The sequence below is a fragment of the Etheostoma spectabile genome, unplaced genomic scaffold, assembly GCF_008692095.1.
Source record: "Etheostoma spectabile isolate EspeVRDwgs_2016 unplaced genomic scaffold, UIUC_Espe_1.0 scaffold00019070, whole genome shotgun sequence".
NCBI lineage: Eukaryota > Metazoa > Chordata > Actinopteri > Perciformes > Percidae > Etheostoma > Etheostoma spectabile.
Window position 1 is genome coordinate 1 of NW_022604658.1, and position 26,466 is coordinate 26,466.

At 39.0% G+C, this 26,466-nt stretch overlaps 3 protein-coding genes across 3 annotated transcripts; all 3 read left to right on the forward strand.

Moving 5' to 3' along the window:
• Positions 1 to 6,594: 6,594 nt before the first annotated feature.
• LOC116683732 (uncharacterized) lies at positions 6,595 to 13,042 on the forward strand. The gene is made up of 9 exons (XM_032509980.1): positions 6,595 to 6,658; positions 6,765 to 6,957; positions 7,610 to 7,738; positions 8,656 to 8,784; positions 9,703 to 9,831; positions 10,750 to 10,878; positions 11,797 to 11,925; positions 12,844 to 12,972; positions 13,031 to 13,042. Exons 1-9 carry the CDS (start codon positions 6,624 to 6,626, stop codon positions 13,040 to 13,042), a joined length of 1,014 nt encoding a protein of 337 aa, XP_032365871.1. The 5' UTR covers positions 6,595 to 6,623.
• A 2,371-nt stretch (positions 13,043 to 15,413) lies between these two features.
• LOC116683730 (uncharacterized) lies at positions 15,414 to 20,197 on the forward strand. The gene is made up of 3 exons (XM_032509978.1): positions 15,414 to 16,113; positions 17,031 to 17,159; positions 18,449 to 20,197. Exons 1-3 carry the CDS (start codon positions 15,985 to 15,987, stop codon positions 20,195 to 20,197), a joined length of 2,007 nt encoding a protein of 668 aa, XP_032365869.1. The 5' UTR covers positions 15,414 to 15,984.
• Positions 20,198 to 20,247: 50 nt separating this feature from the next.
• On the forward strand, positions 20,248 to 22,901 carry LOC116683731 (uncharacterized). The gene is made up of 5 exons (XM_032509979.1): positions 20,248 to 20,440; positions 20,527 to 20,592; positions 21,028 to 21,123; positions 21,911 to 22,042; positions 22,583 to 22,901. The coding sequence occupies exons 1-5, from the start codon at positions 20,248 to 20,250 to the stop codon at positions 22,807 to 22,809; spliced, it is 714 nt and encodes a 237-aa protein (XP_032365870.1). The 3' UTR covers positions 22,810 to 22,901.
• Positions 22,902 to 26,466: the final 3,565 nt, after the last annotated feature.

Genomic DNA, 26,466 nt, shown 5'->3' on the forward strand with positions numbered 1-26,466 from the left:
CTGGTATTCATCACGTTGTGGGGACAAAAATTTGTTTACACAGTCACGTCATGGGGACCAGTGCGGTATGGGGACGAAAAATCGGGTCCCCATAAAGGAAACCTTTTTAAATGAATGCTGAAGTCATTCTAAAGGTGCCTATGTGATTTTTAGCATCGGCCCATAATACATGCTTTTCAGTTAGTGTGTGTGTGTGAATGGTGTGCTCACCAGCACGCCTGAAGGTTGAGAGTGGTATTGCACCCATTGCTTCACACACACATATTCCAAATATGGTTAGTTACCACCCACTTCCTGGTCTCATTAGGGAGGATTTCAGCAGCAAAAAGTAATTCAGTGTTTAGGCTACTGTTGAATAGGGTAAAATTTTAAAATAATAGATATCACCATGAAACTTTCTCAGTCGACTACTTACACAAGTATATAAATAAATGTATTGCAAGTATTGAAATTTGCATTTTAAATTATGCTATATAGACATTATCTCAATACTGTTGCATATATTTTTGGTAGATATATCTGAACATATGATAAAGCCATGAGCAAAGTTCTTTTTTCTTTCTGTTTACACACAAGATGAAAAAAATACAAAAGGGATTTCAGGATATCTGCTTCTGCTTATCTTCATTACCTGAGATATCAAAATATACTGTCCATAGCCTTGGCATATAAATTTGATTATGATGTCACATAAATCAGATAATGAATGATTTATTTGTTATTTATGATTTATTAACAAATCCCTCTGAACATATCTTCAGAATACTGCTCTGTCTAACTGGAAAGCTTTGTGTACATAGGTGCTACATAGGCTGAGATGTTTATACTGGAGAATAAACAAACAAAATAGATTATCTAGCCCTAAGTAATAATAATATAGAATATTTAAAGCTCATAAAAATGAATTATTTAATAAAATGGTGGAAATAAAAGGCCTACATCTGCAGTAACATTGTCGTATCATGTACAAGGCTGCCGACAAAACCCCTCAGTCAGCTTCACCCTCACCTGAACGAGATTTGTATAGCACTGTATAATAATTATATCATACAAAATGTGTAACTGTCCTCTGAAGCCACCCACAACTTCTCCATGGCAGGGATAAACGGCCTACACGTGCAGTAACATTGGCATATCATGTACAAGGTCACCGACAAAACCCGTGTTAGACAGTTGTATGGACACAGAACAAGATCAACAGTAGATTTTGCAGCTTTCTAAATTATAATTTTCCATTTTAGGACCATATGTATATTAGCTGTACTTAGACTCTTACACTGTCAGTTGTGACGGCCTCAGCTTTTGAGCTCCTGAGCATATCTGTTTCTCTCATTGAATAGACCATCACAACTGTGCTCTGATGCCACAACTTCTCCATAACAGAAAGCATGGCAGAGGCACCTTTATCAAGGTGGAGATGGCCATGCTTGCTGCTGCCTCAAGCTTTCTTTTCCCCACAAAACTTTCCTATTAGTCAGCTCACAGTGAAGCTAAATAACCAGGCTCTTATCAGTCAGCTCAGAGTGTTTAGCACTGTATAGTCATTATACTATCCAAAATGTGTAAGTGTCCTCTGAAGCCACCCACAACTTCTCCATGGCAGGGATATAAGGCCTACACCTGCAGTAACATTGGCATATTATGTACAAGGTCACCGACATAACCAACAACTAGACAGTTCATAACAGAAAGCATGGCCCTCTCCACCTTTACAAAGGAAGCCACAACGTCTCCATGGCAGGGATATAAGGCCTACACCTGCAGTAACAATGGCATTTCATGTACAAGGTCACGGACAAAACCCGTGTTAGACAGTTGTATGGACACAGAACAAGAACAACAGTAGATGTTGCCGCTTTCTAAAGTATAATTTTCCATTCCAGGACCATATATATATTAGCTGTACTTAGAATCTTACACTGTCAGTTGTGACGGCCTCAGCTTTTGAGATCCTGAGCATATCTGTTTCTCTCATTGAATAGACCATCACAACTGTGCTCTGATGCCACAACTTCTCCATAACAGAAAGCATGGCAGAGGCACCTTCATCAAGGTGGAGATGGCCATGCTTGCTGCTGCCTCAATCTTTCTTTTCCCCACAAAACTTTCCTATCAGTCAGCTCACAGTGAAGCTAAATAACCAGGCTCCCCTCCGTCAGTTCACGGTGAAGCTAATTAACCAGGCTCCTCAGTCAGCTCACGGTAAAGCTAACTAACCAGGCTCCCCTAAGTCAGCCGACGGTGAAGCTAACTAACCAGGCTCCCCTCAGTCAGCCGACGGTGAAGCTAACTAACCAAGCTCCCCTCAGTCAGCCGACGGTGAAGCTAACTAACCAGGCTCCCCTCAGTCAGCCGACGGTGAAGCTAACTAACCAGGCTCCCCTCAGTCAGCCGACGGTGAAGCTAACTAACCAGGCTCCCCTCAGTCAGCCGACGGTGAAGCTAACTAACCAGGCTCCCCTCAGTCAGCCGACGGTGAAGCTGACTAACCAGGCTCCCCTCAGTCAGCCGACGGTGAAGCTGACTAACCAGGCTCCCCTCAGTCAGCCGACGGTGAAGCTAACTAACCAGGCTCCTATCAGTCAGCTCATGGTGAAGCTAACTAACCAGGCTCCTATCAGTCAGCTTCACCATCAGCTGACTGAGGGGAGCCTGGTTAGTTAGTTTCAACGTGAGCTGACTGTTTTGTGGGGAAAAGTAAGCTTGAGGCGGCATGGTTTATAACAACACAACAGAACAAAACTAATCATTCAAAAGACCCTACCAGAGACAGATCCTGACTAAATAAAGGCTCAGTGAGCGCCAACTGGGTCAGGCAGAGATGCACTTCCTCCTCCACTGTGAAACATTATCTTCACTAAGAGATTTACACCTTGGAAAAATAAACAAAACAATAAAAACTTCCCAAAGTTAACACCAGAAAAGAAGCTGGTAGTTCAGGAGAAGGGACAGCAGCTCCACTAATGTGTCTGCCTGCCAGCCTGAGGGAGAGAGAGTTTCCATACCTGTTACTCTTCTTTGGTGTCTCTGATAAGTTTTAACATGAAGGCCAGGAATCCCCAACACTTTGTTGATTTTTCTGAGAGCTACATATCCGAAGCCAAACTCATGCGCTAACAGCACCATTTGCACATTCACTTCAAATGCTGCATTGTTCCTGGATCTTGATTACGCGTAGATGAGTAGACACTTTGTCTGTATACGTATCTGTTTTGCAAAGACTGCACTTTAATATTAAACTGCTACAAAACTCATGATTCTGTGGATTCATGTTAACTTTAAGCCCTGTCCCTGCACAATAAGGACAAATTAAACCACAGATCAGTCCATTCAAACACGCTACATGAATTATTAGTCACTGCTGTGTGCGCTCTGATTACCTCTGCTGTCTGAAAGCTGTCTGTTTTACGAACAACACGTTAACACATCAACTTCCAAAAAGTGCCAGCTAAAGAGCTAATGATTTGTAGGCTACAGAGAAACTAAAGTGAAACACAAGGTAAGTTGATTTATTTCTAATAGTAGATAGTGGTATATTTGTAGGCATACAATAAAAACAACATAACCAGTGTTGAGTGCTCAAAATAGGTTAATTAGCTCTAATAAGTTTGCATAATAGCTAGTTAGGATTAGGCTAACTATCCCAGAGATGCAAAGTGTATAGGCCTTACTTTTTTTTTGTATACCATTTATTGTAAAGATGTTGAATGCAAACTAAAAAGACACTGCTAAATATTTAGTCTGATTATTGTGTTACATTGATTTATGATCATATTCTAGCTTTTATGAATGTGTGTTTTATTATTTTGCTGTGATGAATTGATTGAACTGATCAATATTTGCCATAATGTTAGCCTATATTTAAGTGAATGTATTACGTAGCCTAGGCCTACTAAATTGAAAAAAAATCGAACCTTTTGATCAAGGTGCTTTAAAAAAAAATTAATTTTAATAAAATATTTAACAGGGCAGATTAAAATAGCAGCACTATTTTACACCAAAATACCATAGACGTGTGTCTGTAGCTTCCGTTTGGTGCTTTTAATTTGAAATGCCGAAGGAAATTGAATGGACCTTTACGTAGGGAAACATAAGTTAGCTACAGTCAAAGGAGGCAGATGAGAATGGATCCAACCAGTGCGAAAAGTAAGTAGGCTAAGTGCATTGCTAAAAAGTGGTGACAGTTATTAATAAAGATACCAGAACACTCTGAGGGTGTAACAGATTTAAATTTATTCACAGAAACAACTTTGTTGTTGCAGTGTGTTTTCTCTCCTCCAAGCTGCGTCACCGACATGTGCTCAGGTGCAAGCACCTGTTAATGATGTTCATATTGTTGTTACGCAGCCAATGTTCCTGGGTCTGGTGGACCCACCATATTATTAGCCGTTTAAATCAATACAGTCATAACTTGTAGGCCAACATTGTGTGTAAAATCAAATGTCCCCACAAAGCCTGTTGTGTGATATCATGCACCGCAAGCCCCTTCTCCGCTCTCTCTTCGGCCGTGACGTTTTAGCCGTAATATTGTAAGTGCATTTCTAAAAGTGGTGAGCGTCATTAATAAAGATACCAGAACACTTTGATGGTGTAACAGTTTTTTTCAATTTATTCACGGAAACAACTTTGTTGTTAGTGTATTTCCTCTCGTCCAAGCTGCGTCACCGACATGTGCTCAGGTGCGTAGTGGTTGTACAGTCCAACGTTGGGTGTAAAATGTCCCCACAAAGCCTGTTTTTATGATAACAGCAGGGCCTTAAACCAGGCAGTTCTTAACAACATACAGCGCAAAGCCCTTTCTCCGCTTTCATTTCGGCCGTAACGTTGTACTCTGGGTCAAATGAATATGGGCTGCCCCCATTATAACGACCTCATCCACATTGTTGAAACTATTTAAAGCCATTTAGAGCAATGGCGCTGCCAAACTTTTATTAACAGTAGCCTAGGATTTCTGTAGCCTAGTCTGAGACAACAGATATCCTGAACGCAATTTTATTCAGTTGTGTTCCACTCAACATCGCAGTTTTCGGACAAAAAGACACGTTCTGAGATCGATAATGTTGTCAGAAACCTTTAGTAATAGTCGGAGTCTGTCGGTAGGAAAAAAAAAAAAAATCATTTTTTTAAGACTGCATTCTTCCCCTTATTAGGTTACATTGAATCTATGCCCGCATGTTTAAAAGTTTAATATTTAAAAAGTAAAAATAGCAGAACAAAAGTTGAAGTCCCATCATGTGCTGAAAAAGCTAAATATATTGAAATGTGAAGGGTTTTTCTAACAGCAAGTATGCTGAGGTTGTTAAAGACCAAAAATGTATGGAAGAAGATGCAGAACAATAATGGAAGAAGAATAATAAAGAAAAGAATAGCAATACTGTAAATGCTGTTGATTCCCAAAATGACTAAACTTAATTTAATGCCATTTGAAACATTTCCCTGCAGAATAAAAATGGCTCCACGGATCAGCCCCCTTAAGGATGCCACTTACTATGTTCTTTCGAAGTCTGACAAGACATCCAAATTAGAAGTGAAGTACATCAATGCAGTTAAGGTAAGATGGTGTTTGATGTGATTTATCAGATAATATTATAATGTATACAAACAATATTTGCTGAACATATAATGAAGAATGTCAGGATGAATTTATTCTCAACTTAATCATTTTCATAAATACAATGTAAAGGTGCTGCGAGGTAAAGCGATGTTGGGTGACGTCACTTCTTGTTGACGTTCAAAGTATTAGGCTCGTTGGAGATGAACTGCACCTCGTCTGTAAAGTGGACGAGAGCAGGCAGCAGCGGGGGGGGGCAGTTTCCATTCGACTCCTGCAGCCTTCATCCTGTTAGGTCTGATTCTGATTTAATAAAACGTTATTAGACCCAAATATCAGCTGGTACACAGTCTCCAGCTGCTCTACATGTGATCTGTTGCTGATGTTAATTAACAACAGACTGGAGATGTCTCTCTGACTTCTAAACGTCACTATCATTTATCAACATATTCTGTACAGAATAAAACTTTACAATTAAAATCCCCCCGATTGATTTTGTTGCCATTTGTGGAGCCTGGGCTGTCTACAGAGACCGCGTTTTTTTATAGCGTGTTCCGGGGACAGGGGACTAGCAGATTGTGAGCTGATGATGATGATAATAACAATAATAATAATAATTTATACTATTTATAGATCCCCAGTGGGAAAATTTTAATCTAAACTCTGTTTTGTTAGTTATCACTACACACAGGCCTGAAACACACACACATGCTCAGGACCTATTACTGCACAAATGAAGAGATGTCAGCATGGGGAGGCTGGACCAGTGCCCTGAGCGCTTGGTTTTCCGTATGTGACAAATAATGTTGTAACCTAAATACCATGTGACATTGCTTAGAGCACCCTTTTTTTTTAAATCAGAAGTTATGCTACTTAAGGTCAAAACTAATATGAAAGAATATATAGGTGTACTGTTCTGTTAAATGCTTTTGTTGTCTTTCACAGGACGTGGTATATTTGCAAAATCCTCTATTTGCAAAGGAGATTTTGTTGTAGAATACAGGGGAGATATTATAAATGACGCAGAATCCCGGGAAGACGAAGACTTTACCACCCGTCATGTGCTGCTTTTATGTTTGTCTTTAAGTGGAATGGGAAAACATGGTGGTAAGCTTTGAACTTGTACTTAAGCTATACTCTCTAAGTGAGGCACTGGTTTTGTGGTGATATTTTGTTGTTTGTATTTCCTCATGTCTCATGTTTCCATTTTAAGTGTTGATGCTTCGAGAGAAGACGGGTCATTTGGACGACTTGTCAACGATGAGCATAGACATCCAAACTGTAGGATGAAGAAAATTGAAGTGAACGGAAACCCCCACCTTTGTTTATTTGCACTCAACAACATTAAAGAAGGAGAGGAAATTACATATGACTATGGGGGTGAAGACTGCCCATGGAGAACACAGGTATGTTGCACATTACACAGGGTACACAATGGTCCATAATGTTGCAAAATGTCTCAAAGTCTCATGAATTGATTACAATATGAATCTTTAAGAATTTAGAATCAATGTAAGGATATGTGGAAACTGCAGGCAAATCAGATATTTTTAACCAGAGTTCCTGCACTGTTATTTGTTAGTGATCAGATAGGTTTTTGGTATTTATGTTATGTTTTATTGACGTAAAGCATCTAGAAGGTTTGTGGAAGTACGGTAGACTAGTTAGAGCAGATCTTAACCTTCAGAAGGGTCTTTTTCATGGTTAATCATCAGTGTTTTCTGGACACTTACGACGTCCCCACAGCACACTTTTGGTCAGTTTCTGGATATAAACTGTGTGTGTGAAACTATTTGGACGAAACTGGTCCCCATAAGAAACTCGTACATTGTGTGTAAAATGTCCCCACTAAGCATTTTGGGTTTAAGTTGTGTGATAACAGACTGGGCTTGGCTGGCCAGAAAGAAAACTACATTTATGTTCATCACTTCAGACTCCAGAATTGAAAAATGACAATTGATTGATTGTCAAAATTCGTAGCTATTTCTAAGTACTCATTAATTACCTAATTGTTGCTGTTCTTCATATTTCTGTTTACTGTATGTTTTTCAATTTTAGATGAGAGACACAGTTCTGGAAGATTTGGGGACTGATGAATCCATATCAGAGAGTGCAGATCAGAACGTAAAGTTCAAGTCCAATCCTTTACAGTCAGACAACAAGATTGAGGACAACACTCATGAACAGGTACATTCATCACTTCAGATGTCTGAATTGAAAAATGACCATCATTTAATTCTTACAGTGCTCTTATTAGGCTCATTTTCAGGTTCATAATTGTATTTAGAGGTTGTACAAGAATAGGCTTATGTTGCTGCCGCTCCTCTTTTCACCCTGTGTGTTGAGCTCTCCATTTTAGCTACAGAGTAGGCATTGTTCTTCTGTTCCATATTTGTTGGGAGTCACACATGTGCAGTACCTAGGTAAGCACTGCTAGCTAGTCAGTTGCAGAGTATGAGGGTGTGCCACGCTAGCAGCTAGCCAGAGTTCCTGCACTATTATTTGTTAGTGGTCAGATTGGATTTGTCCATTCATGTTCATTACTTCAGACTTCATTCTACAGTCTATTTAAGTCAGGTTTTGGTATTTTTGATGTCTTAAGTAGCGAAGCAGAGGAAGGACGTGCAATGTCATGTGCTCTAGTATGAATTAGTACGCTCAACAGTTTGATGTAATGCATCTAGAAGGTTTGTGGAAGTACGGTAGACTAGTTAGAGCAGATCTTAACCTTCAGAAGGGTCTTTTTCATGGTTAATCATCAGTGTTTTCTGGACACTTACGACGTCCCCACAGCACACTTTTGGTCAGTTTCTGGATATAAACTGTGTGTGTGAAACTATTTGGACGAAACTGGTCCCCATAAGAAACTCGTACATTGTGTGTAAAATGTCCCCACTAAGCATTTGGGTTTAAGTTGTGTGATAACAGACTGGGCTTGGCTGGCCAGAAAGAAAACTACATTTATGTTCATCACTTCAGACTCCAGAATTGAAAAATGACAATTGATTGATTGTCAAAATTCGTAGCTATTTCTAAGTACTCATTAATTACCTAATTGTTGCTGTTCTTCATATTTCTGTTTACTGTATGTTTTTCAATTTTAGATGAGAGACACAGTTCTGGAAGATTTGGGGACTGATGAATCCATATCAGAGAGTGCAGATCAGAACGTAAAGTTCAAGTCCAATCCTTTACAGTCAGACAACAAGATTGAGGACAACACTCATGAACAGGTACATTCATCACTTCAGATGTCTGAATTGAAAAATGACCATCATTTAATTCTTACAGTGCTCTTATTAGGCTCATTTTCAGGTTCATAATTGTATTTAGAGGTTGTACAAGAATAGGCTTATGTTGTTGCCGCTCCTCTTTTCACCCTGTGTGTTGAGCTCTCCATTTTAGCTACAGAGTAGGCATTGTTCTTCTGTTCCATATTTGTTGGGAGTCACACATGTGCAGTACCTAGGTAAGCACTGCTAGCTAGTCAGTTGCAGAGTATGAGGGTGTGCCACGCTAGCAGCTAGCCAGAGTTCCTGCACTATTATTTGTTAGTGGTCAGATTGGATTTGTCCATTCATGTTCATTACTTCAGACTTCATTCTACAGTCTATTTAAGTCAGGTTTTGGTATTTTTGATGTCTTAAGTAGCGAAGCAGAGGAAGGACGTGCAATGTCATGTGCTCTAGTATGAATTAGTACGCTCAACAGTTTGATGTAATGCATCTAGAAGGTTTGTGGAAGTACGGTAGACTAGTTAGAGCAGATCTTAACCTTCAGAAGGGTCTTTTTCATGGTTAATCATCAGTGTTTTCTGGACACTTACGACGTCCCCACAGCACACTTTTGGTCAGTTTCTGGATATAAACTGTGTGTGTGAAACTATTTGGACGAAACTGGTCCCCATAAGAAACTCGTACATTGTGTGTAAAATGTCCCCACTAAGCATTTTGGGTTTAAGTTGTGTGATAACAGACTGGGCTTGGCTGGCCAGAAAGAAAACTACATTTATGTTCATCACTTCAGACTCCAGAATTGAAAAATGACAATTGATTGATTGTCAAAATTCGTAGCTATTTCTAAGTACTCATTAATTACCTAATTGTTGCTGTTCTTCATATTTCTGTTTACTGTATGTTTTTCAATTTTAGATGAGAGACACAGTTCTGGAAGATTTGGGGACTGATGAATCCATATCAGAGAGTGCAGATCAGAACGTAAAGTTCAAGTCCAATCCTTTACAGTCAGACAACAAGATTGAGGACAACACTCATGAACAGGTACATTCATCACTTCAGATGTCTGAATTGAAAAATGACCATCATTTAATTCTTACAGTGCTCTTATTAGGCTCATTTTCAGGTTCATAATTGTATTTAGAGGTTGTACAAGAATAGGCTTATGTTGCTGCCGCTCCTCTTTTCACCCTGTGTGTTGAGCTCTCCATTTTAGCTACAGAGTAGGCATTGTTCTTCTGTTCCATATTTGTTGGGAGTCACACATGTGCAGTACCTAGGTAAGCACTGCTAGCTAGTCAGTTGCAGAGTATGAGGGTGTGCCACGCTAGCAGCTAGCCAGAGTTCCTGCACTATTATTTGTTAGTGGTCAGATTGGATTTGTCCATTCATGTTCATTACTTCAGACTTCATTCTACAGTCTATTTAAGTCAGGTTTTGGTATTTTTGATGTCTTAAGTAGCGAAGCAGAGGAAGGACGTGCAATGTCATGTGCTCTAGTATGAATTAGTACGCTCAACAGTTTGATGTAATGCATCTAGAAGGTTTGTGGAAGTACGGTAGACTAGTTAGAGCAGATCTTAACCTTCAGAAGGGTCTTTTTCATGGTTAATCATCAGTGTTTTCTGGACACTTACGACGTCCCCACAGCACACTTTTGGTCAGTTTCTGGATATAAACTGTGTGTGTGAAACTATTTGGACGAAACTGGTCCCCATAAGAAACTCGTACATTGTGTGTAAAATGTCCCCACTAAGCATTTTGGGTTTAAGTTGTGTGATAACAGACTGGGCTTGGCTGGCCAGAAAGAAAACTACATTTATGTTCATCACTTCAGACTCCAGAATTGAAAAATGACAATTGATTGATTGTCAAAATTCGTAGCTATTTCTAAGTACTCATTAATTACCTAATTGTTGCTGTTCTTCATATTTCTGTTTACTGTATGTTTTTCAATTTTAGATGAGAGACACAGTTCTGGAAGATTTGGGGACTGATGAATCCATATCAGAGAGTGCAGATCAGAACGTAAAGTTCAAGTCCAATCCTTTACAGTCAGACAACAAGATTGAGGACAACACTCATGAACAGGTACATTCATCACTTCAGATGTCTGAATTGAAAAATGACCATCATTTAATTCTTACAGTGCTCTTATTAGGCTCATTTTCAGGTTCATAATTGTATTTAGAGGTTGTACAAGAATAGGCTTATGTTGTTGCCGCTCCTCTTTTCACCCTGTGTGTTGAGCTCTCCATTTTAGCTACAGAGTAGGCATTGTTCTTCTGTTCCATATTTGTTGGGAGTCACACATGTGCAGTACCTAGGTAAGCACTGCTAGCTAGTCAGTTGCAGAGTATGAGGGTGTGCCACGCTAGCAGCTAGCCAGAGTTCCTGCACTATTATTTGTTAGTGGTCAGATTGGATTTGTCCATTCATGTTCATTACTTCAGACTTCATTCTACAGTCTATTTAAGTCAGGTTTTGGTATTTTTGATGTCTTAAGTAGCGAAGCAGAGGAAGGACGTGCAATGTCATGTGCTCTAGTATGAATTAGTACGCTCAACAGTTTGATGTAATGCATCTAGAAGGTTTGTGGAAGTACGGTAGACTAGTTAGAGCAGATCTTAACCTTCAGAAGGGTCTTTTTCATGGTTAATCATCAGTGTTTTCTGGACACTTACGACGTCCCCACAGCACACTTTTGGTCAGTTTCTGGATATAAACTGTGTGTGTGAAACTATTTGGACGAAACTGGTCCCCATAAGAAACTCGTACATTGTGTGTAAAATGTCCCCACTAAGCATTTTGGGTTTAAGTTGTGTGATAACAGACTGGGCTTGGCTGGCCAGAAAGAAAACTACATTTATGTTCATCACTTCAGACTCCAGAATTGAAAAATGACAATTGATTGATTGTCAAAATTCGTAGCTATTTCTAAGTACTCATTAATTACCTAATTGTTGCTGTTCTTCATATTTCTGTTTACTGTATGTTTTTCAATTTTAGATGAGAGACACAGTTCTGGAAGATTTGGGGACTGATGAATCCATATCAGAGAGTGCAGATCAGAACGTAAAGTTCAAGTCCAATCCTTTACAGTCAGACAACAAGATTGAGGACAACACTCATGAACAGGTACATTCATCACTTCAGATGTCTGAATTGAAAAATGACCATCATTTAATTCTTACAGTGCTCTTATTAGGCTCATTTTCAGGTTCATAATTGTATTTAGAGGTTGTACAAGAATAGGCTTATGTTGCTGCCGCTCCTCTTTTCACCCTGTGTGTTGAGCTCTCCATTTTAGCTACAGAGTAGGCATTGTTCTTCTGTTCCATATTTGTTGGGAGTCACACATGTGCAGTACCTAGGTAAGCACTGCTAGCTAGTCAGTTGCAGAGTATGAGGGTGTGCCACGCTAGCAGCTAGCCAGAGTTCCTGCACTATTATTTGTTAGTGGTCAGATTGGATTTGTCCATTCATGTTCATTACTTCAGACTTCATTCTACAGTCTATTTAAGTCAGGTTTTGGTATTTTTGATGTCTTAAGTAGCGAAGCAGAGGAAGGACGTGCAATGTCATGTGCTCTAGTATGAATTAGTACGCTCAACAGTTTGATGTAATGCATCTAGAAGGTTTGTGGAAGTACGGTAGACTAGTTAGAGCAGATCTTAACCTTCAGAAGGGTCTTTTTCATGGTTAATCATCAGTGTTTTCTGGACACTTACGACGTCCCCACAGCACACTTTTGGTCAGTTTCTGGATATAAACTGTGTGTGTGAAACTATTTGGACGAAACTGGTCCCCATAAGAAACTCGTACATTGTGTGTAAAATGTCCCCACTAAGCATTTTGGGTTTAAGTTGTGTGATAACAGACTGGGCTTGGCTGGCCAGAAAGAAAACTACATTTATGTTCATCACTTCAGACTCCAGAATTGAAAAATGACAATTGATTGATTGTCAAAATTCGTAGCTATTTCTAAGTACTCATTAATTACCTAATTGTTGCTGTTCTTCATATTTCTGTTTACTGTATGTTTTTCAATTTTAGATGAGAGACACAGTTCTGGAAGATTTGGGGACTGATGAATCCATATCAGAGAGTGCAGATCAGAACGTAAAGTTCAAGTCCAATCCTTTACAGTCAGACAACAAGATTGAGGACAACACTCATGAACAGGTACATTCATCACTTCAGATGTCTGAATTGAAAAATGACCATCATTTAATTCTTACAGTGCTCTTATTAGGCTCATTTTCAGGTTCATAATTGTATTTAGAGGTTGTACAAGAATAGGCTTATGTTGCTGCCGCTCCTCTTTTCACCCTGTGTGTTGAGCTCTCCATTTTAGCTACAGAGTAGGCATTGTTCTTCTGTTCCATATTTGTTGGGAGTCACACATGTGCAGTACCTAGGTAAGCACTGCTAGCTAGTCAGTTGCAGAGTATGAGGGTGTGCCACGCTAGCAGCTAGCCAGAGTTCCTGCACTATTATTTGTTAGTGGTCAGATTGGATTTGTCCATTCATGTTCATTACTTCAGACTTCATTCTACAGTCTATTTAAGTCAGGTTTTGGTATTTTTGATGTCTTAAGTAGCGAAGCAGAGGAAGGACGTGCAATGTCATGTGCTCTAGTATGAATTAGTACGCTCAACAGTTTGATGTAATGCATCTAGAAGGTTTGTGGAAGTACGGTAGACTAGTTAGAGCAGATCTTAACCTTCAGAAGGGTCTTTTTCATGGTTAATCATCAGTGTTTTCTGGACACTTACGACGTCCCCACAGCACACTTTTGGTCAGTTTCTGGATATAAACTGTGTGTGTGAAACTATTTGGACGAAACTGGTCCCCATAAGAAACTCGTACATTGTGTGTAAAATGTCCCCACTAAGCATTTTGGGTTTAAGTTGTGTGATAACAGACTGGGCTTGGCTGGCCAGAAAGAAAACTACATTTATGTTCATCACTTCAGACTCCAGAATTGAAAAATGACAATTGATTGATTGTCAAAATTCGTAGCTATTTCTAAGTACTCATTAATTACCTAATTGTTGCTGTTCTTCATATTTCTGTTTACTGTATGTTTTTCAATTTTAGATGAGAGACACAGTTCTGGAAGATTTGGGGACTGATGAATCCATATCAGAGAGTGCAGATCAGAACGTAAAGTTCAAGTCCAATCCTTTACAGTCAGACAACAAGATTGAGGACAACACTCATGAACAGGTACATTCATCACTTCAGATGTCTGAATTGAAAAATGACCATCATTTAATTCTTACAGTGCTCTTATTAGGCTCATTTTCAGGTTCATAATTGTATTTAGAGGTTGTACAAGAATAGGCTTATGTTGCTGCCGCTCCTCTTTTCACCCTGTGTGTTGAGCTCTCCATTTTAGCTACAGAGTAGGCATTGTTCTTCTGTTCCATATTTGTTGGGAGTCACACATGTGCAGTACCTAGGTAAGCACTGCTAGCTAGTCAGTTGCAGAGTATGAGGGTGTGCCACGCTAGCAGCTAGCCAGAGTTCCTGCACTATTATTTGTTAGTGGTCAGATTGGATTTGTCCATTCATGTTCATTACTTCAGACTTCATTCTACAGTCTATTTAAGTCAGGTTTTGGTATTTTTGATGTCTTAAGTAGCGAAGCAGAGGAAGGACGTGCAATGTCATGTGCTCTAGTATGAATTAGTACGCTCAACAGTTTGATGTAATGCATCTAGAAGGTTTGTGGAAGTACGGTAGACTAGTTAGAGCAGATCTTAACCTTCAGAAGGGTCTTTTTCATGGTTAATCATCAGTGTTTTCTGGACACTTACGACGTCCCCACAGCACACTTTTGGTCAGTTTCTGGATATAAACTGTGTGTGTGAAACTATTTGGACGAAACTGGTCCCCATAAGAAACTCGTACATTGTGTGTAAAATGTCCCCACTAAGCATTTTGGGTTTAAGTTGTGTGATAACAGACTGGGCTTGGCTGGCCAGAAAGAAAACTACATTTATGTTCATCACTTCAGACTCCAGAATTGAAAAATGACAATTGATTGATTGTCAAAATTCGTAGCTATTTCTAAGTACTCATTAATTACCTAATTGTTGCTGTTCTTCATATTTCTGTTTACTGTATGTTTTTCAATTTTAGATGAGAGACACAGTTCTGGAAGATTTGGGGACTGATGAATCCATATCAGAGAGTGCAGATCAGAACGTAAAGTTCAAGTCCAATCCTTTACAGTCAGACAACAAGATTGAGGACAACACTCATGAACAGGTACATTCATCACTTCAGATGTCTGAATTGAAAAATGACCATCATTTAATTCTTACAGTGCTCTTATTAGGCTCATTTTCAGGTTCATAATTGTATTTAGAGGTTGTACAAGAATAGGCTTATGTTGCTGCCGCTCCTCTTTTCACCCTGTGTGTTGAGCTCTCCATTTTAGCTACAGAGTAGGCATTGTTCTTCTGTTCCATATTTGTTGGGAGTCACACATGTGCAGTACCTAGGTAAGCACTGCTAGCTAGTCAGTTGCAGAGTATGAGGGTGTGCCACGCTAGCAGCTAGCCAGAGTTCCTGCACTATTATTTGTTAGTGGTCAGATTGGATTTGTCCATTCATGTTCATTACTTCAGACTTCATTCTACAGTCTATTTAAGTCAGGTTTTGGTATTTTTGATGTCTTAAGTAGCGAAGCAGAGGAAGGACGTGCAATGTCATGTGCTCTAGTATGAATTAGTACGCTCAACAGTTTGATGTAATGCATCTAGAAGGTTTGTGGAAGTACGGTAGACTAGTTAGAGCAGATCTTAACCTTCAGAAGGGTCTTTTTCATGGTTAATCATCAGTGTTTTCTGGACACTTACGACGTCCCCACAGCACACTTTTGGTCAGTTTCTGGATATAAACTGTGTGTGTGAAACTATTTGGACGAAACTGGTCCCCATAAGAAACTCGTACATTGTGTGTAAAATGTCCCCACTAAGCATTTTGGGTTTAAGTTGTGTGATAACAGACTGGGCTTGGCTGGCCAGAAAGAAAACTACATTTATGTTCATCACTTCAGACTCCAGAATTGAAAAATGACAATTGATTGATTGTCAAAATTCGTAGCTATTTCTAAGTACTCATTAATTACCTAATTGTTGCTGTTCTTCATATTTCTGTTTACTGTATGTTTTTCAATTTTAGATGAGAGACACAGTTCTGGAAGATTTGGGGACTGATGAATCCATATCAGAGAGTGCAGATCAGAACGTAAAGTTCAAGTCCAATCCTTTACAGTCAGACAACAAGATTGAGGACAACACTCATGAACAGGTACATTCATCACTTCAGATGTCTGAATTGAAAAATGACCATCATTTAATTCTTACAGTGCTCTTATTAGGCTCATTTTCAGGTTCATAATTGTATTTAGAGGTTGTACAAGAATAGGCTTATGTTGCTGCCGCTCCTCTTTTCACCCTGTGTGTTGAGCTCTCCATTTTAGCTACAGAGTAGGCATTGTTCTTCTGTTCCATATTTGTTGGGAGTCACACATGTGCAGTACCTAGGTAAGCACTGCTAGCTAGTCAGTTGCAGAGTATGAGGGTGTGCCACGCTAGCAGCTAGCCAGAGTTCCTGCACTATTATTTGTTAGTGGTCAGATTGGATTTGTCCATTCATGTTCATTACTTCAGACTTCATTCTACAGTCTATTTAAGTCAGGTTTTGGTATTTTTGATGTCTTAAGTAGCGAAGCAGAGGAAGGACGTGCAATGTCATGTGCTCTAGTATGAATTAGTACGCTCAACAGTTTGATGTAATGCATCTAGAAGGTTTGTGGAAGTACGGTAGACTAGTTAGAGCAGATCTTAACCTTCAGAAGGGTCTTTTTCATGGTTAATCATCAGTGTTTTCTGGACACTTACGACGTCCCCACAGCACACTTTTGGTCAGTTTCTGATATAAACTGTGTGTGTGAAACTATTTGGACGAAACTGGTCCCCATAAGAAACTCGTACATTGTGTGTAAAATGTCCCCACTAAGCATTTTGGGTTTAAGTTGTGTGATAACAGACTGGGCTTGGCTGGCCAGAAAGAAAACTACATTTATGTTCATCACTTCAGACTCCAGAATTGAAAAATGACAATTGATTGATTGTCAAAATTCGTAGCTATTTCTAAGTACTCATTAATTACCTAATTGTTGCTGTTCTTCATATTTCTGTTTACTGTATGTTTTTCAATTTTAGATGAGAGACACAGTTCTGGAAGATTTGGGGACTGATGAATCCATATCAGAGAGTGCAGATCAGAACGTAAAGTTCAAGTCCAATCCTTTACAGTCAGACAACAAGATTGAGGACAACACTCATGAACAGGTACATTCATCACTTCAGATGTCTGAATTGAAAAATGACCATCATTTAATTCTTACAGTGCTCTTATTAGGCTCATTTTCAGGTTCATAATTGTATTTAGAGGTTGTACAAGAATAGGCTTATGTTGCTGCCGCTCCTCTTTTCACCCTGTGTGTTGAGCTCTCCATTTTAGCTACAGAGTAGGCATTGTTCTTCTGTTCCATATTTGTTGGGAGTCACACATGTGCAGTACCTAGGTAAGCACTGCTAGCTAGTCAGTTGCAGAGTATGAGGGTGTGCCACGCTAGCAGCTAGCCAGAGTTCCTGCACTATTATTTGTTAGTGGTCAGATTGGATTTGTCCATTCATGTTCATTACTTCAGACTTCATTCTACAGTCTATTTAAGTCAGGTTTTGGTATTTTTGATGTCTTAAGTAGCGAAGCAGAGGAAGGACGTGCAATGTCATGTGCTCTAGTATGAATTAGTACGCTCAACAGTTTGATGTAATGCATCTAGAAGGTTTGTGGAAGTACGGTAGACTAGTTAGAGCAGATCTTAACCTTCAGAAGGGTCTTTTTCATGGTTAATCATCAGTGTTTTCTGGACACTTACGACGTCCCCACAGCACACTTTTGGTCAGTTTCTGGATATAAACTGTGTGTGTGAAACTATTTGGACGAAACTGGTCCCCATAAGAAACTCGTACATTGTGTGTAAAATGTCCCCACTAAGCATTTTGGGTTTAAGTTGTGTGATAACAGACTGGGCTTGGCTGGCCAGAAAGAAAACTACATTTATGTTCATCACTTCAGACTCCAGAATTGAAAAATGACAAGTAATTGTCAAAATTCTTAGTTGTCATTGATTAATTGTATTCTATATATTCTGATTACTGTATTTTTAAAATTTTAGATGAAAGACAGTTCTGTGCAGTTCCTACACAACCCTTCCATTTAGTGAGTCTGCAGAGTATGAGGGCGTTCCTTGCTAGTAGCTAGGCAAGCATTATAATGTGTTACTATCCATTGAATTGTTTGTCACATAAGTAATGGCTGCAGTACAATTGATATATTTCGATTAGTTTGTGTACAGTGTTTTCTCTTAAATATGGTAAATCTCTTTGGGGTGGCCTTTTATTAATTTTATAAACCTATAATGTGCATAAAAATATACCAAACACAAAGGAAAGGCGAATAGGCCAAAGGCATAATATGAGCACTCTAAAATTGTTTATTTCTGTGTTCTCATCAATAAACTAGTTGTTGCAAGTCTACATAAATCTGATGTACTTTATTTTTATTTTTTTAGATGACAGACACAGATGAAGATTTGGTGATTGATGAATGCATATCAGAGAGTGCAGATGATTACATTCCGGATACCACTTCCGAAAGTGACACTGACAGTGATGCTAGCCCTCCCCAAAACCGCAGGATCAAAAGAAGTCTTGATTATACACTTGACATCGTTCGTTCATTGAGTCCCCCTGTCTGTGACACCACAACACCAAACGTGATGACCTTTGACAGAAATGTCTTTATATCTGAAGCCACTGGAGCAGAAGAAGAACCCTGTTCTAGTCAGAACATAAATGACAGCATAGTTGTCAGATCATGCCATAACATAGGTAGGAAAAGAGTTTACGACAAGAGACATTATTGTTTGTATTGCTCTAAGCCATATGCTAAGATGGCAAGGCATCTAGAAGCTTCACATGAAACCAAATCTGATGTGGCTAAAGCTCTAAGCTTTCCAAAGGCTTCCAAAGAAAGAAAAAAACATCTAGATTATATTCGCAACAGAGGAAACTTTGTTCACAATGCTGCTGTTATGGAGTCAGGAAAGGGAGAACTAATACCGTTTAAAAGACCACCTAAAGAAGCCCAGGGACACGACTTCATGCACTGTGCATATTGTCAAGGACTTTTTTCAAGAAAGATCCTGTGGCGACATATGCGTAGCTGTAGACTTAAACCTGGATCAGTCCCCCTCAAACCAGGAAAGAACCGTGTTCAGTCTATGTGCACATACACAGGACCAGTGCCTTCACACATTAGTAAACAACTGTGGAAAGTAATCAGTGTCATGAATTCTGACCCAATCACTGATATAATAAAAAATGACCATGTCATTATTGAAATTGGGCAGCACTTGTTAAGCAAAGGTGGTATTTCAGCCAAGAATCACCAGTTTGTGCGAGATAAGATGCGAGAAATGGGAAGGCTAGTTGAAAGTGCGTTGAAAGTCACCACCTTAAAAAGAATGGAAGATCTCATAAATCCCAAAAAGTACATTGAGACCATCAAAGCTGTCAAGTTTACATGTGGGTATGATAGTGAAGCAAACAAGTTTGTGATTCCATCACTAGCAAATAAACTTGGGAATACCCTGGTCAAAGCAAGCAAACTATTAAAAGCTCAAGGTTTAATCTCTAACAACAAAGAGCTTGTGAAGAATGCCACTGAGTTTCAAGAGGTCCATCAGGAAAAGTGGAATGAGATGATCTCAGCTACAGCTTTAAGGAACATCAGGGAAGCAAAGTGGAATGTGCCCACTATCATGCCCTTTACCGAAGATGTCCAAAAAATGCATGGCTATCTCAGTCAGGTGCAAGATAAGTGGTCAAATTCCCTCTCTGAAACCCCCTCTTCAACAACCTGGAAGGAACTAGCAAAGGTGTGTCTGGCCCAGATCATTCTTTTTAACCGGCGCAGGGAAGGAGAGGTGGCAAGCATGCCTTTATCTGCGTTTTTATCAAGAGACTCTTCTGATCCACATGAGGATGTGGACTGGGCACTCTCCGAAGTGGAAAAAAACCTCTGCAGACACTTCTCAAGGATTGTCATCCGGGGAAAACGTGGTCGCCCAGTTCCAATTCTTCTTACCCCAAAAATGCTGTCTGCATTAGAACTCCTTGTTAAACAGAGAGAGGCTTGTGGGGTTCTAAAAGACAATGGTTATATGTTTGCAAGACCACAAGCTATGACACATTTCCGAGGTTCAGACTGCCTTCGTGCTTTTGCAAAAAGTGTGGTGCAAAGTGTCCAAAGTCACTGACATCTACCAGACTGCGAAAGCATGCCGCAACCCTATCAACAGTGCTGAACATGACAGGAACAGAGATGGACCAGCTGGCCAACTATCTTGGACATGACATAAGAATCCATCGCGAGTACTATCGACTCCCTGAGAAGACCCTCCAACTCGCCAAGATCAGCAAGGTTTTAATGGCACTTGAGCAAGGAAAATTAGCTGAGTTTCATGGCAAGAACCTAGATGAAATATCAATAGAACCAGATGGTAAGTTTTAATTTGATGGTATTTGTTTTTTTGTGTTAACCTGATGATCTGGTCACTTTGGTAAGCTGTACTTTATATGACCACAGAGAAAGTTCTGGACAGTGATGTGGAAGACCTGAACATACAAGAGGAAAACTGTTCAAGTGTCCATGGTATGTATTGTCTGTAAATTACTGTAGATATACCAGTTTACCTTTTATTGTAATGCACCAGTGGTTCTCAAACTTTGTCATATGGCTCTAACCAAATCATTTTTATCAATCCATATCAATGATAGATAAATAGCAAACTGATAGCAAACAAATGTTCCAAGTTGAATTTTTATCATAGTTTTCTCTATCAGGGATCAATAGCAAATGAGCATTCAAAAAGACATTGATTAGTTTAGTAATAAGTACTTCTGATGCACTTGCAATGGTTGAACGCACTTAAATGGTTTAATGCACTTTTATGCTCTAATTATGGTTAAATACCATTAGTGCAACAAATACACACATCAATTGTGTATTGTCAGCATTCTACAGAAATAATTATATATTAATTAAGTATATATATCTTTTTGAAAATGTTATTGTAATTCTTTTCAGCAGAGGGGATACTTCCTCCTGCGAAGGGAAATGAAAGGCTGTCATCCAAAAGACGCAATCCACCACCATCAGATGATGAAATGCCTTCATCCAGAGGTAAAATCTTTACACATTTCTTTTATATTTCAGTTAAGATGTGTCTGTTTCTTGTTTGAATATGTATTATCAGTGTATGGAACTACAAATGGCCATATGCTGTATTTAATGTAACAGCAGTTGTAAGGAAACATAAAACAAAACCAGACTGAACTTTCCTGACCACCTTACATCTGTTTGCAATGTTACTGAAAAGCTGTAAATGTATGCTTTTTACTTAGAAAAGCATTACTTACCCTCTTCTTTTAAGCCTAAATAAACAGTATCAGGGTACGCTATTATTCCAGATATTTCTTTCCTCGTCTGTTTCTGGGCAAAATAATTAAAGCTTAATTAAAGCTTAAGTAATGACTAACCCTTATAACAACCACCTGTCCTATGTGTTCAAAAATAAATGGAGCAGTTTAATGAGTCGATTGATGCGTAGAAAGTATTCTTTGGACACAGTCCTAGGAATTATTGGCACCTTATTTTTCAACAGTGCAACCAATGCAAACATCAGTTGTGTGTTGTCAGTGTTCTACAGTATATATTAACCCTTGTGTTGTCTTCCCTTCAACCATGATAAAAAATAAGTTTCCATCACTCTTTTTTCAACATTTCTTTTTTCACACATTTTTGTCCCTTTTTCAATGTTGTGGGTGCTTTTTTAAATGTTTTTTCCAAAGTTATTCCAAAACATTTTTGTGAGAATGTTTTTTTTTTTTTACTGAAAACGGGTCAATTTGACCCAAGGACAACATGAGGGTTAAGTATATAGTATATTGAATTTTTATTATTTTTTCAGAACCATCAGCAGATGGGACACTTCCCCCTACCAAGGGAAATGAAAGGCCATCGTCATCTAAAAGACGTAAGCCACCACCATCAGATGATGAGATGCCTTCAGGACTCTTGGGTATGAAGCCTTCATCCAAAGGTAAACTCTTTACACATTTCTCTTTTGTGTTTCAGTAAACATTGTGCCTGCTTCTTTTTAAATATGTATTATCAGTGTACCAATTGATCTAGAAATGCCCAAATACGAGAGTTGCTGTAACAGCAGCCGCATAGGAACATAGAAAGATATTGTATTATTAATTTCATAAATTTACTATTCAAAATTATAACCTTCAGTAATAAGTGGCCCCTATACCAACCACCTGTCATAAATAATGGATGATGCATTTTAATGAGTGAATGAATGCTTAGTAAAAATTAGGACTGAAAGATGTGCAATAATATTATATTGCATAAATAAATATTTATGGCTTATAGGTAATACTTCAAATCCTATCTTTATTTTCCTTTACCCCAGTGGTCATTTCAGTCCAAGGGGAAGAATGCACAAATCAGTGTTTGACAATGTAATTCTATTGAAAGGTGCAAATAACGTTACTTTTACTGTAGAAGCTGGAATATACATTTACAGACCTCCTTATCTATCCAATTACACATTTGATTTCCTGACCACATCAAGGTACAGCGACCGTGAAGAAAAAATCGCCCTGGAACAAGAAAGAGGTGCAGGCGGTGGAAAGGCACATGAACCACTTCATTACATCCTGTGTTGTTCCTGCAAAAAGAGACTGTGAGAAATGTTTACGGGCTGAACCAGAGGTTCTTAAGAACCGAGAATGGCAGCACATAAAGTTCTACATCTATAACCGGATAACTGCTTACAAAAAGAAAGTTTTAAGCAAATAGTGTAAATGTTATTTATTTGAAGGGGTGTGCATTACACTGACATGACTATTATGACATGACACCCATCATGAACATGAAGGAGTCATTTTGAGTGTTTATGGTTGTTGACATTAAGTGTAATTGGTCAATGCATTAAAAATGTCAGAACTTACAGACTATGAACACTAAAAATGACTCCTTCCTGTTCATAGTGGGTGTCATATCAGTCTTATGCACACCCCTTCTAATAAAGAGTGACCTCTTTTCTTTGTTAAAAGAATGCAACAATGTTTTGTTTTGAGCTTTTCATTACTCTTTGAGTTGTTGATTCATTACGGCTTGTGTTGTTCTGCAAAAACAGACTGAGAAATGTTCAGGGGCTGAATCAGAGGTTCTTAAGAACCGAGAATGGCAGCACATAAAGTTTTTAAGTTTATAACCGTATAACTGCTTACAAAAACGTTTTAAGCAAATAGTGTAAAAGTGATTTATTCTCAGTTTATTTTAAGGGGTGTGCGTACACTGACATGACTGTCATTATGACAAGACACCTATCATAAAGAATTACTTTTTTTTCTTTGTAAAAAGGTTGCAGCATGTTTGTTTTGAGCTTTACATTACTCTTTGAGTTGTTTAATAATGAAGCTGAACTCATTAAAGTTGAATTCTGCAAATTGTTTTGCTGTCATACAAGGGTGTGCTGCTTTCTCTCATCTTCTTTTGATATATTAACCCCCTAACCCCCCTTGTTTCTCTCTCTACCAATATAAGCTACTCTGTTTTAGGCCACAAAAACATGCATGCAGGCTAAAATTCAACCGCAAGGAAACTAACTGATAGGCTAATATATGCAGACAGCACAGTGGTAAACACTGCAGCAGTAATGTGTCCACATCAGCTGAGAATAGAAAATTGTCCTTTCCTTCCGTAATGGGTCATATCAAACATTACCTGCATGTATCACAAGTACTTAAGCTTAGAAATTATTCACAAAAGAAATTCTCCATTTATTGACTGTCAAAGCTGAATTAAAAAGCTAGTCTCTTGAATATAGGATAAAAGACATGCAATAATGATAACTCATAAATGATTATTCTGTTCAATATATTTCCTATCACATAAAGTTTACACTCTCCGGTGATGAAGTCATAGCCACGGTAGTGTCATATCACCGTCAGTATTGTGGTGATGCGGTTCTTTACAGCCTTAAATTGTAGTGTTGATATAGTGGTACTGTGTCAGGTGATTGAGTAGTTAACTGAAGCTAGGTGGGTGACTGTAAATATAATATAACGAAAAAAAGTTGTGACTGTGTTTGGGGAAAGTAAATGGTTTGAAAAGGTTTGTCTTGTTATGATTTAGGTTGGAAAATATCCTCTTTTGTACATGAGTTAAGAGCTTTTCATTTCTTTTGTTTATAGTGCCAAATTATAAGTTATGCTTTTGTACAGTGTAGGTATAGATCACATTTCAAGAATTTATGGTTTACAAAGTTCAATCAATTCCTCTATGAGCACCAGCCAGAGTCAATATGTCTGTGTTAAACCTGCAGGCATGTCAAACATACCCGTCTCTATGGTATGCAGCCATTTGCCTTGACCGTTTAAGAGGGAGATATCAATTAATATTTACTTAATTCTCTTAAATAAAATAGATAATAAAAATAAAAAAATAAAAATAGAAATATCAATCAATCAAATGTTTTGCTATGTTGTGAAGATGTATGATATGCAAATTGATGGTTTGAATCACTCACCTTTTAACTAGTTGACCGTTCATGCTCCATACCTGTTATCTATAAACAGCTAAGCTAAATTAAAACATTTTAACTGTTATAGTACTCTTTATGCATCTTTATATTTTATTTATTGTTGCAAAGTCCCCACTAATCACAATAGAATGTGTGTGAATTATGTAAATAACATGCAAATGAGGTCCCCACCAACAATGTTAGTTCGTTTTTTTACTCGTCCCCAAATGTGATGGGGAAGTCATTACTTCATCAATTCAGATGTTTAAAGTCGTGTATAAGCTTACAAGGCTATGGTGAGTTTACTTGATTTTTTCATACCTCTAGCACCTTAGAAAGGGTGGTCCCCACAAATGATGGTTAAAAAATTGGTCCCCAATAAACATAAAAACCAGTATGTGTGTGTGTGTGTGTGTGTGTGTGTGTGTGTGTTTGTTGTGTGCGCTCGCACATGACCGGAGTGTGAGAGCCGGAAAGCCAGACTGGTTTCATTATGCTCCGAACTAGCCCATTATGGTTTGGGAAAATAATCCAAACTCTAAACAGTTGCTATGGCAACGGCATGTCACCTCACTTTTTTTCGACTCCCCCCCTCGCTCTCGATCTCTCGTCCAATTTCGAACTCGCTCTTTATCTTTGCAGCCTTCACCCATTCTTTGCCCCCTCCTCCTCTGCTCTCCCCACCACATCACACTCAACACGCAGAGAAGGGCAAACTGCCACGCACGCACTGGCACTCACACACACACACACACACACACACACACACACAAACGTGGCACTCGCTCTCTCTTACTCCAGCGGTGTTGTTCACAGCCACTGCCCTCTCACACTGACTGCCCTCTGCTTAAAGGAAAATAAACTAGTGGAAAAGAACAGAAAAAGAAAACAGCACCAGAGGTCTGGAGTTGTAGAGTCTCTATCATATTACCTTTCGGCTTTAGCTTATGGCCCATCCAAGTCCTTTCTCAGGCAATATTTACGCTTTAACCCTTTAATTTACTAACTTTTGCGCTCAGAGCCAGATGACATCTATCTTACCAAATGCTCAAATGTTTCCAATGATTCAAAGTACACTCAACAGACTTTTGACTACTGGATTTCTGCTCCATTAAACAGTGCAGGCACTTTTTGCCTTTAACCTCGCCTTCCAGGCAGCTAACCCTAACCCTAAATGTGACCATTGTTGCACAGCCTGGAAGGAGATGCTGGGGGCAAAAAACACAAATGGAAGGCTACAGCCAGCAGCTGGTTAGCTTAGCTAGGCATACAAACTAGAAACAGGGTGAAACATCTGGTCTGTCTTGCGCCTACCAGCACCTTTAAAGCTCACTAATTAACACGTTGAATCCCATTTGTTTAATCTGTACAAGAAGACTATTTTTTTTTCACAGGGGGTAGTGAGCTGGACAATTTCTAGCATTGTTGCAGTGACTTCTTTGAGTCAAAAACCCATGTTTCCCCATTTCCGGTCTTTATGCTAAGCTAAGCTAATGTCTGCTGGCTGTAGCTGATCGCCTGCTTGCTCTGTGTATGACGGACGGTCGAAAGAGTAGATCTGAGCACAAAAAGTTAGCAAATTAAAGGGTTAAAGTGTCAATATCGCCTGAGAATGCTGAGAGTGTGGCTTTAGGAACCTAAAACACACACACATGCTGAAAAGATTATTAATGACTCAAAGTGGTCTAGTAGTGCCGCGCTTTGGGGCAGGTCTGGGGCTCTGGGATCCTCATTGGCTTGTGTTTGATGTTTCCTCTTAATGGCAAAGTCCCATGCGTTATGATCGCACAAATACACATTCAAAGGCACACTTCCATTTATTATGTGTACAGCCAATTGCCTTGTCGGCATGATAAAGCTCTTGGCGCTCTACTGGGGTTGTTTTAAAGCCCAGACACCCTTAGCCATTACTCAGGTGATATGCCAGC